Source organism: Mauremys reevesii, linkage group 6 (genome assembly GCF_016161935.1).
Source record: "Mauremys reevesii isolate NIE-2019 linkage group 6, ASM1616193v1, whole genome shotgun sequence".
Taxonomy (NCBI): Eukaryota; Metazoa; Chordata; order Testudines; family Geoemydidae; genus Mauremys; species Mauremys reevesii.
In genome coordinates, this window is record NC_052628.1 from 73104348 (window position 1) to 73117707 (window position 13360).

Here is a 13360-nt window from a genome sequence, read left to right on the forward strand (position 1 = left end):
CGGGGTCCTGGCCGCAGGCCTCGCTCAGCCCACGGCCGGACTAGGTGAACAGAACCCCAGACCAGCAGCGGGCTGAGCGGGCCAGTGGCGTAAGTTCAACATTTTAATTTCATTTTAAATAAAGCTTATACATTTTGAAAACCTTATTTATTTTACAATACAACACTAGTTTAGTTATATAATATATAGACTTATAGAGAGAGACCTTCTAAAAAACATTAAAATTTATTACCGGCACACGAAACCTTAAATTAGAGTGAATAAATGAAGACTTGGCACACCGCTTCTGAAAGGCTGCCGACCCCTGAGTTAGACTGTCGCATTAATTCCTTAAAACCAGTGGAAAGCCATAAGATAATTGCACCTAAGCACTATATTATTTTGATATACTTGCAAACCTTTTAAAGAGAGTAATAAATATATAATCTTCCTAATCAAAGAGAACAAAGATAAATCTGACATTTTTTATGATGTAAGGCCAGAGTACAAAATATGCCCCTTGTAGCTGAATCATAATTTCCAAATAAACTAACTGTACATTACCAGTTATGTATTTGAGAAATTTGCAGAAGTGGAATAGTGGAACAGGAAGCCTACAAAGATCTAGAAATGACTAACCTAGCTAAAATCCGTTGGGTGTAATAATGATAATACAAACCACATAAAAATATTTGGAAGTGGGAGAAATATCCTTTCTGACGGGAAAGTATTTGAATATTTTGAGTCTTTAGTTTAGGGAAACAATTTACCTGGTTTCTCTTCCCACAATAAAACCCACTATGCACACTGCAAGTTATCAAGACTTATTTAACGTCTTTGACCCTAATAAGTTAAGACTTAATCAAGACTTATAAGTGGTTTTCATTTCATATCCATTACTGGCAGTGTAGGCTAGATTCACTACTAGTCTTATCTGGTGCAGGCAGGTGAAAAATGGATGTATTTTTTAAAAAATTACTTTCCAGTGCCAGTGAAACAGACCATCTTTATTTTGTTTCTTTAGTTCAGTATCTTCTGAAGTCCATTTTAAGTTTAATAAGTATGAATTAGTTTAAACCACTACACTGAAGTAAAATATTTTTCTTTAAAACAAAAGTTTTTAGAACCTACAGCATTACAAGACTCCTTCATATAATAGCAAATATCTAAAGTTGTTAATTGAAGTTCCACAATTTTCAAAACTGTTCCAGAATTTAAAGATTTGTTTGTTTTGTTTGTTTGTTTGTTTGTTTGGGAAACAGATCTGTAAGATTTCAATCCAGAGAGGGGATGAGCACTTTCTGTTAAGAACTGAAAACCCATAACTCGCTCTGAAGTCAGGAGTGGAGGACACTCATTCAGAACCTGAGAAGAGTCAACACTTTTCCCAATGGAGATCTTTGTTAAGCACTTCCTACAGCTGTATTCGAACACAGCCTTGACCAATCCAGACAGTCAAATATGACAATTCCATGGTTTGTTGACCACTTTTGTCTTTTCTGGTGATGTGGCAATGCTTGGGGGGAGCAAAGTCTGAAAGAAAAATATGTGATTTCATTCTTTCCTTTGTTTTCATTTCACATTTGAGAGCAACAAAGACCAGGCACATTGAGCTAGATCCAAAAAGGGACTTGGGTGCCTAACTCTAACATTTGAAATCTTCACTGATATCTTCACTCCACCCCCGCTCAACTGTCCCCTAGTCCTGTAGATGCCTATGTTTCAGCTGGTGAGCATGCACAAGACCATCTAAGTCCTGATACCACTGAACTGCTCAGCACCCTAGCTCACACATTCTCAAATTCAGCATTCCCTCACCTGCAGGACCAGATCCAGGAGGTGTGTTCTGAGCATGCTTAACCTGCATAAAAGACAGCCAGATTATTTGTTTTGGGACTAGGTGGTGGTGATGGGGGTGTCAGTCCACCCATCCAGTAGCCATGGTATTCATCATCCCTGCTCCAATGATTATTGAAGTCAGTGAGATTCAGAGGCTCTAAAGAGCCCCAAAGAGCTTAGAATCGATGGTACAGTATTTGTTTAGTCTGCAATGGACACAGTGTAGAAATAAACTCAGACACTTCAAACATTAACACAGTCCTCACAGAACAGAGGTACGCTGAGCTAACAAATGTTTGACCATGATCGAATTAATAAACAACTCAAATAACTGATGAATCGTTCTGTTTTTTGCGTCTACTAAATGAATAGCACGCTTAAAAAACTTTTTTTCAAAAGCTGCTTTCAATAAAGGAAAAAATAAATTGGAAAATACTTTTGTGCTGACAAAAAATCATAAATGATTTATACATTAAACTTGATTTGACTGTATTAGCTAATGTCCCATAGCTAGACCCTGCTGCTAAAACCATTGACACTTGACATGAAGTATTTTTAAATGAGCATTATAATATACCTTAATATTTTGGAACAATATAAGAATTTATGAACCTGGTCACAGTGAATACAGGAATAAGAGCCATTTAGAAGTAATAACTTAAGGCCAGGTCTTTCAAACACTTACTCACATGAATATGCCACTGAAGTCAATAGGACTACTAATGTACCTAAACACTACTTATATAACTGCATCTTCCCAATACTTGTAGCTCTCAGCTTATAAAATAGGCTTTAATACTCAGCATTGTGTGTGTCAGTTTGTACTACTGCTGAGGGTTTGTGTCTCTGCAATCGCTGCCCTAACAGCATCTTAACTCATCATTTGAAATTTCTTTCAATCTCTGTGAAAACTGCTAGCTATGTTTATATATAATGATCGCCTGTCCCTAAAAATTCTTCATTCACTGTGGCAACAATTCACATATGAAACTACTATCTTCCAAGAGCAAAACTCAAAAATCACTTATCACTTATATTTTTCTTCAGGCCAAAAACACCTTAATTAATGATTCTCCCCTCCATACCACAAACAGAGTTAGCAGTACATAAAGTCAATTAATGGTCAGAAAGAAACTTAATCCAAAGGTTGATATAAAATGAGGGGAGAACAGTGGTCCTGGGCACCTCCTCCTCCCCTGGAAAATTCTGAAATGCAGGTACAATTTAGGTTTTAATGGTCCCAATGAGAGCCCTAAACACTTAATGGACTCTACCAGTGCAGGGAAGAAGAACCTGTAGCCGGATGCCCTCCCCCCCCAATTAATGTAAGGAATGAGTGAGATAGTGTGAGTGAGTGACAGCTAATGGCAAAACAAAGAAGCAAATATCGCCTTTTATGGAACCATGATATTATCTTGGTGAAGGTATAAACTTTGAGATGGGCAGCCAGGTGGGGTACCAACAAGGAAATGTAACCGTGCGCTAAACTCGGGACCGGACCGGAAGCAGTAGAGCCCTCCCGCAGATCCAAAGGGACTTCGGGGACTCTTGTTGCCCTGCTTCCGATCTCTGGGCAGCTGTCGCCTGGCCAGCCTCAGCCACTTGTGAAATCGAAACCAACATCCGCGCCTGCAGCCTGCCAGCATGAATGAGTTGTGTGTGTGAGTATAATTGCGCAAGGGAAGCAATAAATCAAGCCTCAGCGCTGATCTAGTTCACCCTTTGTTTGTTGTTATTTCTTGGCTGGTTCCAAGAACAGGCAACAGAACCAAAACAATTAATAAGATTTGCTTAAATCATGAGATTTAAAAATATTAAATTGTGCATGAGTGGGGGCTTCTTGTGCCTTTTGAGTTTCGAACCTGTAAGGAGAGACTGACCACTCTTGATTTATCATTTCAGATTCAACATGCAACTACACAAATATGCAGGCCTTCCCAGTGCCTTCTCAGGTGGACTCCACTTACTCTTCCATCCCTGATATGTCAGAAGCTGCCATGCTATCATTCTCCATGTGCAGTCTCTCACCCCACTCAAATTCTCCATTCCTGCCTTACTTATAGACTTCTGTTCCTCTATTCTGTCCCTGATATTTTCTTCTTGGTCTCCTACCCCACACATTCTCATTCCTTGTGGCCTTTTTATTTTGCACTCCCTCCGTTTCCTTCTGCACACCACATTCCCCTGTCCACCCTATCTCTCTCTTTCTGTCCTACATTCCCTATAGCCCCAAATCTCTCCTATGCCCCATACTCCTGTCACCCAAAGTCTTTCTCCAGACCTAAAGAAGAGCTATGTGTAGTTCAAAAATTTTTCTCTTTCACCAACAAAGCTGGTACAATAAAAGATATAACCTGACCCACCTTGTCTCTCCAGCTCCTCACACTTTTCTGCACCTCAAAAATCTCCTTCCTGTCCCTCACGTTCCCCTAGATTCCTGCAGTCTCCTACCTACCTTATGTTTCCATTCACTTCAAAATCTACCCTCCACCTACAGCACTTCTCTTCCTCTTTACAGTTCCTAGCATAGCATAAGCAGTGGCATCTTCCCTGAGGACATTCCAGCTTTAGTCCCCCTTGAAACCATTGGAGACCACAGCCAATTTATTAGTAGCAGGCTCACTTTACGGCAATGCTAGTTATCTTGAATGAAGGCAGTCTCTGAGGTCAGTACCACTGAAGGTAATGACAAAAACTGGAAGATCATGAGAAACCAGATTTGTGATTAAATTATAATTACTGGCAACTCTGTACCCTAATCAAGGACTAGCACAAGCACTTTTGAGCAATGTATAAATAATGTAATCTGATAAGTCTTGTAAAAATTCTTACCTTAATTTTTCTTTTTTTAGGGTTTTGGACATAAAAATAAAACCTCATTAGTTTTACCACAATCAACCATCCAAACCCTTTTAACATCCCACTTATTTCCCTGATGCCCACAAAAAGAAGTATAAAAATAGCAGCTACCTGTATTTCTGGGCTTACCATTGCATCCCATCGCCTAAGAATCTCTCTTTCAGTACTTGATTCTGCAAGCACTTGAGTAGCTTTATTCATGAGCTCCAGTGAAGTTGATGGTCTTATTCACAATAACAAGCCTTATGGTCAGTAACAAGTGTTTGAAAGATTGGGCCCTTCGATTGCAAAGTCGTTGGGAGCAGAGACCATCTTTGAGTTATACAGAGGGAAACACACGGTCAGGTTTAAACAAAAAAAATGAAGCATCGTAGTAACAGCAAAGTTCAGGCTAGTAAATTTTCATGACAACTTTGCAAAGATGAAACAGTTTTAATATGTTATGGCTAACTTCATTTGTCTGGATGATGAGGTTGACAATAGGGCCTGGAGAAGACCCCAAACTGAGTGTAGCAGCTGGAAGCCCAAACTGAGTATTGCTGGATGTGGTCATATTTGCAGTGGTCCACTCCAGCCAACCACATTAGAAACTTGCTTCAAGCTAGAGCTGTGTTTAAACACCCAGCTCATTTTGATGACCCAATGGAGCATGGTTGTGATGTGGAGCAAAGAAGGGGGAAAGTAGGGATGGTTGTTTGTGACTGCATAAAATATAAATACATGTAGGGTGACCAGATGTCCCGATTTTATAGGGACAGTCCCCATATTTGGGGCTTTGTCTTATATAGGCTCCTATTAATCCCCCACCCCATCCTGATTTTTCACACTTGCTGTCTGGTCACCCAATGTTCATGAACTAATTTGAATACAGTAGGCATAGAGGAAATTAAAATGTATCAATAAATAGGTAGATTTAGCACCCAACCTACTGGATTATCACCAAGGGTTCTCCCCCAGAGTTAACATGGGCCTAGCCTCAGAGTAGCAGTTCTCAGCTCACAGCCTACATGTGGTCCAATTAGCACACAGCTAAGACCCAGCTCACCTGTGTGCTAAAGGCCACGGGGACCGGGGCCTGGGCAGCCACGGGCTCCGCGCAGCAGACTTGGGGGTCTAGGCAGCTGGCTGGCACCCTACAGGCGCAGGGTCCAGGAAGGCTGCCGCCAGCTCTGCACAGCGGGCTCCAGGCGGCCCATGTAGTGACGGATACTGCTCAGCGTAGGAGTGTGCTACCAGTAGCACTTTGCACGACAGGCTCATGAGGCCAGGCTCCGGGTCCGGGATACCAGTCTAGTGGCATACTCAGTACAACCTACACAGGCAATTCTGCCAGGGAGCAATTTGTGCCACTATACCTACGGGTCTGTGCTAAAGCCCACATGCCAAGGGAGGCGGTGGCGTGACCCAGGGGGCCCTGCGCACGCAAGGCCGAGGAGAGCAGCAGCCCCACCGCCTGCGCCAGTAGCCGGCCCAGGTGTGGACGCAGCTAAGCCCGTCCTCGCCCCGGGGATCTGGGGCCCGGCCGGCGCGGGGTGGCGGGGGCTGAGGCTACACGCGGAGCTGAGAGGAAGCGAGTCTCCCGCATCTTTCCCCCCGGCCGCTCACAGAGCAGCGCCCACGCAGCAACCGGGCCTAGAACAGCCACCGACACCTGTCCGGGACTGGCCGCGGGGCGGGGCGGGGCGGGGCGGGACCTCCCGCTGCCCCGCCCCTCCGAACACTCAGTGTCCAGAGCTCCAGAACGGGCGCTGCTCAACTCGCGCGCTCCCGGCTCCGGAGACAGGGAAGGTGGCGCGCGCGCGCTCTAGTCACGTGCTAAGGGGGCGTGGCCTGTTCCTCACGTGACTGAGGGGACCCGGAGCTCGCGCCCCAGTACGGAAGGGAAGATGGCGGCGGAGAGGGAGCCCCCTCCGCTCGGGGAAGCCAGGCAGCCCGAGCTCGAGGAGCTGGAGGACGGCGAGGATTTGTTCACCAGCACCGTGTCCACCCTGGAGGTGAGAGGCGGGGCCCTGCTCCCGCGCGGCGCCCCTGTCACTGCCGGGGCCGGGCCCCCGCCGCCTTTTTCGTGCCCTGCGGGGCAGAGCCGCGGCCGCCGGGCCCCGCGCGCCCAGTGGCCAGAGAGCGCTGACCCGCCCAAATGGCCGCGCTCCAGCGTCCCCACACCGGCCTCCGCCGCGCTCCGGTGACTAGTGACAGGAAGCCCCGCCCCCAGCCTGCCCCGTGCGTTGGCGTCCTCCGACCCCTTCCGAGCTACCCCCGCGCCGGGTAACGGTCTCCCCCTTCCCTGCTGGGCTGTGGATCCCCTGCTAGAGCGCGCTCCCTCCAGTGTCCCTGGCTCCCTTCCCCGGGGCGCCTCCGCTCCGCTGCCGCTGGGATCATCATGCTTTCGCCTGAGAAATAGCTACCTGGCTCGTCTTCTGCCAGATGCTCTTTCTTCCCCCATAGCTGTCAACCTGCTGGAATAACGTCTCATTGCCCTTTAAATGTTGCCTACCCCAGATCTCACTTTCCACATCTCCCCAGCCCATGGTCTGAAAACATAACCCACTTCCTTCCAAGATAAAAATCTCTCTGTCTTGCCCTGCTCAAGGAGTCTATGTGATCAATCCTTAAAATTATTTTGTTCCTTCCCTTTAACGCTGGCATTGATCAGCTCCTGGGAGCTCGTCACTGTCTGAAGATTCTCATTTTGATGCAGTTGGGTGTCATCCATCTCTTTTTAGGGATGGATGGTACTTATGGCTAGTTAGAGAGATGCATCCATGTGAGGGCTTTTGAAACCTACAACTACAATATTATTTTTCAGTAACTAGGTTTCTTAAAACTTCCTGTAGCAATTGAAAACTCTAGATCTGAGTTGCTTTGTTTGTAAGCAACCCATCTCCCTCCCCCCCCACTAAATATAATTGAACCTTTTTTTAAAATAAGCAGTGTCTACATAGGTTAAAAAAAAGTTTTATAAAGTGATAGCTTCCCTCTCCTCTGTAATTGGTCCTGGTTTTGTTTTCAGTATGCAAACTGTAATGCATAACATTACATGTCCTGTTCATAGAGACATCTATCTAATATGTGAAGTGTTCCTGTTTTTGTTGAAGGAAACTTCCTGCCCCTGAACTTTACAGTAATGGGTCAGTGTGTTCAGTTCATATGTGGTCTATCTTTATCAGTGTTATCTTCCTGTAACAAAAATATAGTAAATTATGTTCTCAAACACATAATAAGGCACATAATGTATTTTGAGGAGAATTCTCTCTTTACAAATAAAAGGCGAAATACTAAAACTTTAAATATGCAGTTTGTGGGCAATTGTTTCCCAGAAAAATAAATCTGCAAAGCATACAGTAGTAGGCCCACTTATGTACATATATAAAATATTCAGTTTGACCAGATTGAAAAACTAATAGGTCTGTATATATTTTAGTACTTTCAGATGAACTGCATTAAAACACAAAAAGTAGCTCTTTCTTACTTCACTAGAATAAAACTACAAATTCAGAGAGAGGTGTGATGGAATTTATGGCTAATCCATCTCCATACAAAAACAACAAATCTTTTTGTGTTTAAAAGTCCAGTCTTAAATGGATACAGTTAACTTCAAAATCACATTTCTATATGGAAAGCTTGGTACCTCCTATGGTACAAATAACAGCACAGATTATTGTAACTGAAAAACCGATGAAAGTTCAGTTTGTTTCCATTGTGCATTTGACAGCACTCTGTGTACAGTGTGTTTGTTTCACTGTTTCTCTATGTAGTCAATTGGAAGAAAGTGATTAATTGAAAAGAGCATTATAAACATAAGTAGAATAAAAGAAAAACCCTCAAACTTTTTTAAAAATTGAGACTTTTTTTAGAACTGTTTATCAAAAGAATTACTAACTCATTTGAATTGACTAATTTAAAAAAACAACAAGGAGTCCGGTGGCACCTTAAAGACTAGCAAATTTATTTGGGCATAAGCTTTCGTGGGTAAAAAAACCTCATCTCTCTAACTATGCCCAAATAAATCTGCTGGTCTTTAAGGTGCCACCGGACTCCTTGTTGTTTTTGTGGATACAAACAAACACGGCTACCCCTTGGTAATAAAAAAAAGTGTCCTTTTGAGGTTTCAGTGGAGAGTATGAAGTTACTCCTAATAACATTTTCTGGGAATTCTGATTTTTTTCCCTCTTTTGTACGTGTAAACACTATTCCTCTTCCAACCACACATACCCAATGTTCATATGTAAAAGACAGTTCATTTACATGCAGCAGGTTTTTGTGGGGGAGGGAGTACATGTGTGGGATAATGGTTTCAGTTATAATTTTGACAAAGTCCTGCCTAGTCTCAAACTAGATTGTAAACTCTTTAGGACAGCAGCTCTGTCTCTTTTTCTGTATTCTAAGGTTCCTAACGCACTTGATTGCTGTAAAATAATAAATGGATCACACTCTTGGCCTAACAACCTGATAACATTGCTTTACATTGGGCTGCTGTATTAAGAGATTACAAAATTGTGCTTTTAAATTCTGTGGCTCTAACAACTTTCATTCTGTACTTGCTTTGGTAATATTTCTTAGATTCTTTAGGAGTGTTATTTTTAATAAAAACAAAACCAACGTTGAGTATCCTTCATAGTTGGTGATTAACATTTACTGCACACTTATCAGTCAGACACTGATATTGGGGAGAAGAGGGATGGAAGATGGTGGGTGGGAGGGCACAGTGAAGTCCAAGAATAACTCCAAGGAAGGTGAAAACATCCTCTTTCTTAATCGCTAATTGATGAGGATGGGGGAGACCCCCACTACCTGAGTGCTGACTATGGATCCTACAGGGGTGGAGACTCCCTCTCTTGTTTTGGCTCCTAGATGTCTGTTGAACGTGAAGCTCATCTCTTCACTCCTCTTCAGGCTGATCACAGGAGAGTCTTCCCACTTTTTATTTTTTCCTTTCCCTTTGTTTCTGGCTGGAAGAAGAGTAAACAACAATTTCGTTCTGCTGATTTTTTTTTCTTGTTTTTTGTTGTTAAAATTTGCTTTTCCCTCTCTTAGCATAGTCTATTTTTTCCCCTCACTTTTTGCTTTTTGTTGCCATTCACATATCACAAGATCATCCCCTTCATTTTCTATTTTCTGTTTGGTGGAAGTAAAGCCAAAAGAGTGAATGAAAACTTATCAGATATTATGCTTCAAAGTTAACTTTAAAATGTTTTATAACATCTATGTATTTATTTAGTTTTATCCTGCAAAACAAACATTGTTAACTTAAATATGTTTGCTCCAGTTAATAATATAAACCTTATACAAAGTGTAACACAAGAACATCACACTTAAAGAAAATTAAATGTAAGTAGTGTGAAAACTACTAGCTCAGGAAACTTTGTCTTATCTATATTACACCTTGTACATCTTGGCAAACAGCAATAATATTGACGTGTAAAAATTCACTGTACAGACTTCAATCTTTGTTGTCCCTCTACCCACTTTCAGTTTTTCTGCATAAATCGCTGTATATTGCAGTATGTAAAGCATGTTAAGAACATAAGAACGGCCATACTGAGTCAGACCAAAGGTCTATCTAGACAAGTATCCTGTCTTCTGACAGTGGCCAATGCCAGGTGCCCCAGAGAGAATGAACAGAACAGGTAATCATCAAGTGATCCATCCCCTGTTGCCCATTCCCAGCTTCTGGCAAACAGAGGCTAGGGACACCATCCCTGCCAATCCTGGTGATAGCCCCTTGATGGACCTACTCTCCATGATTTTATCTAGTTCTTTTTTGAATCCTATTGTAGTCTTGGCCTTCACTACATCCTCTGGCAAGGAGTTCCACTGTGTGAAAAAATACTTCCTTTTGTTTTAAATCAGCTGCCTATTAATTTCATTTGGTGACCCCTAGTTCTTGTGTTATGAGAAGGAGTAAATAACACTTCCTTATTTACTTTTTCCACACCAGCCATGATTTTATAGACCTCTATCATATTCCCCCCTAGTTGTCTTTTTTCTAAGCTGAAAAGTCCCAGTCTTATTAATCTCTCCTCATATGGCAGATGCTCCATACCTCCAATAATTTTTGTTGCCCTTTTCTGAACCTTTTCCAATTCTAGTATCTCTCTTGAGATGGAGTGACCACATCTGCATGCAGTATTCAAGATGTGGGTGTAACATGGATTTATGTAGAGGCAATATGATATTTTCTGTCTTCTTATCTATCCCTTTCTTAATGATTACCAACATTGTTTCCTTTTTTTGACTGCCTCTGCACACTGAGTGGATGTTTTCAGAGAACTATCCACAATGACTCCAAGATCTCTTTCTTGAATGGTAACAGTTAATGTAGACCCCATCATTTTATATGTATAGTTGGGATTATGTTTTCCAATGTGCATTACTTTGCATTTATCAACATTGAATTTTATCTGCCATTTTGTTGCCCAGTCGCCCAGTTTTGTGAGATCCTTTTGTAGCTCTTTACAGACTGCCTGGTACATAACTATCTTGAGTAGTTTTGTATCATCTGAAAATGTTGTCACCACACTGTTTATCCCTTTTTCCAGATCATTTATTGTGACATGTTGAAGGAATATGAGGGGTTAAAGATTTTACATATTAACCTTATGATCTGTGTGTATAAAACCTTGTATATTGTTAAATTACAGGCTCTGTAGTCATGCTCTGTATCCAGAACGTTTGGAGTTTTTTGTGGCTTGGTGAAAGGGCACTAAGCACTTTAAAGTTATTGGGGAGTGGGAGCTAAAGCACTCATATTTTAAGCATATATTTTATATGCTTGAAACTTCAAGCACCACATCACTGTTTAACTCTCTTAGCTGTAAGTCTATTTGATGTAAAAAAATTTAAGATGCCAAATAGAGTAGAGCAGAGATTCTCGAACTGTTTCAGAGAACTGGCTGCATCTTAATAAAAAATGGATTGCTTATTTCCCCTCCCACTCACGGTCACAAACCATTCTTTTGGCAACTGCAGCAATTGCTTGCATGGAAAAGTAATATTAGGATTTTTGTTTTCTTAAGTTATTTATTGTAACAAGTGTTTTTTTTTAAAATGTAATTGCTATCTACCTCTGCTCTATATTTCACCCCCCCCGCCCATCTTTTCTGTTCCCCCTCCTCCTTGCTCCCTTGTAGGTGCTTCTCTGCCCCAGGTCCCTTGGTTCTCTTCTCCTCTTATTTTTATCTGTTGCCCCGTTCTTTCTCTTCCCTTGCACTTGCTTCTCTGCCCCTTTTTGTCTTATTCCCAGACATTCTTCTGTTGGTGGGTGACAGACATCTCCTGTCTCCTCTTCTACGTAGCAGGTGCCGGGAACATAGACAGCTAGGCTGACTTCCTTATTTCCATCTGCTTTTACAGGTCTGTAGGCTCTTCATTATAATAGAAGAACCTATAGAAGCACCTGAAAGCAAGGCTAGCCAGCACTATATGATCTAGTAGTCCTTCATGAACCACAGTTTGGAAACATCTGAGGTAGCGAGCTATATTTAGTTCAGTGAACTGCAGTTACCAAGCTTGCAAATGTCCCTAGGCTGTTTAGATCCACAGATTACTAAAGAATATTACAAAAGAATGGGAAATATAGGCAGATTTTTCCACTGAAACTGATTCACATTGCAGTAGAGGAGAAATATATGCTTTCAAATGCAAATTTAGCTTGGAACGGGTGGGAGCAAGGGCAGAGTCTTACACTTAGAAATTTGTTTTAACTGTCTCTGATGCCAAAAGAACTGACACACTACTCTTCTATCCTCCTTTTTATATTTATTTCTTCTATCATAGGACAGATGACTTGATCCATACCTGTTGCTTTTGTCTCTTTGAATGCTTTTTTCCTGTCAGGAGATGTTTCAGTCTTTCCCTACATCTCATGTCTCTCTTCAGTTTTCTCCTTCCATTTCTATTAACCTGTTTCCTCATTCTTGCTGTTTACTCAATGCATGTACATATGCCATTACTCCTGGGGGAATTCTGTGCTAAAAAAATAAAAATTCTGCATATTTTATTTGTCTAAATAACAATATAATTACTCCAGTTTCAATTATTTTGATAATTTATTTTAAAATACCTGCCAAAAAGTATATCAGCAATACAGAGAACAGCAAAAAATGATTTCCCCAGGAATAGAGAGTTAAAGAAACCCATACAACAACCCAGTTACAATTGGGGGGTGCTGGAGGGAGCTGTTTGGGGCCTCCAGAGCTCAGATGCCCACACCCCCTCCCCTCCAGAGCTGAGCCCCGTGGCACCCCCCTGGCCCAGACACCAGTATCCTTCTCTCCCCCCCCGGCCCAGACATCCACACCACACCTCTCCCACCAGAGCCCAGCCACGGGACACTAGCCCCCCCTTCCCACAGAGTCCAGCTGTGGGGCAGCCCCCGGACACCAGCACCCCCCTCCCAACAGAGCCTAGCCATGGGGCAGCCCCCAGCCCAGACACCAGCACCCCCCGTCCCCACAGAGCCCAGCCGCAGAGCAGATCCTGGTTCAGACACCAGCACCCCCATAGCCTTTTCTCAGTCCAACTTCTTTACTGTCTCACCGGAAGACAAGGGATCGGCTGGATGTTCTCAAGGGAGGCCTTTTTGGCCCTCCATACAATTTCTGAAACTCGATGTGGCCCTTAGGTCAAAAAGTTTGCCCGCCCCAGCTCTACAGCAGTCTTGCTCTGATTTTCACAGATCTGA

General features: G+C 42.6%; 1 protein-coding gene and 1 long non-coding RNA gene across 4 annotated transcripts in view; one reads left to right on the forward strand and one right to left on the reverse strand.

The window, feature by feature from the left end:
• Nucleotides 1-1006: 1006 nt before the first annotated feature.
• On the reverse strand, nucleotides 1007-6849 carry LOC120407897. 2 transcript variants are annotated; one of them, XR_005600312.1, is made up of 3 exons: nucleotides 6807-6849; nucleotides 4807-4989; nucleotides 1007-1512 (listed from the first exon to the last, which is right to left on the reverse strand). It is a non-coding gene; the product is annotated as an uncharacterized LOC120407897 (long non-coding RNA). The 2 variants fall into 2 exon arrangements; XR_005600311.1 differs by lacking the exon at nucleotides 6807-6849 and adding an exon at nucleotides 5723-6071.
• The window catches only part of SNX2 (sorting nexin 2), a 48664-nt gene continuing 41730 nt past the window's right edge, over nucleotides 6427-13360 (forward strand). The window contains exon 1 of one of the 2 annotated variants that reach the window (XM_039544197.1): nucleotides 6427-6671. In XM_039544197.1, coding sequence (XP_039400131.1) covers nucleotides 6564-6671 — 108 coding nt within the window. In that variant the 5' untranslated portion in view covers nucleotides 6427-6563. The remainder of the gene's footprint in view (nucleotides 6672-13360) is intronic. The other variant, XM_039544196.1, reaches the window with a different exon arrangement.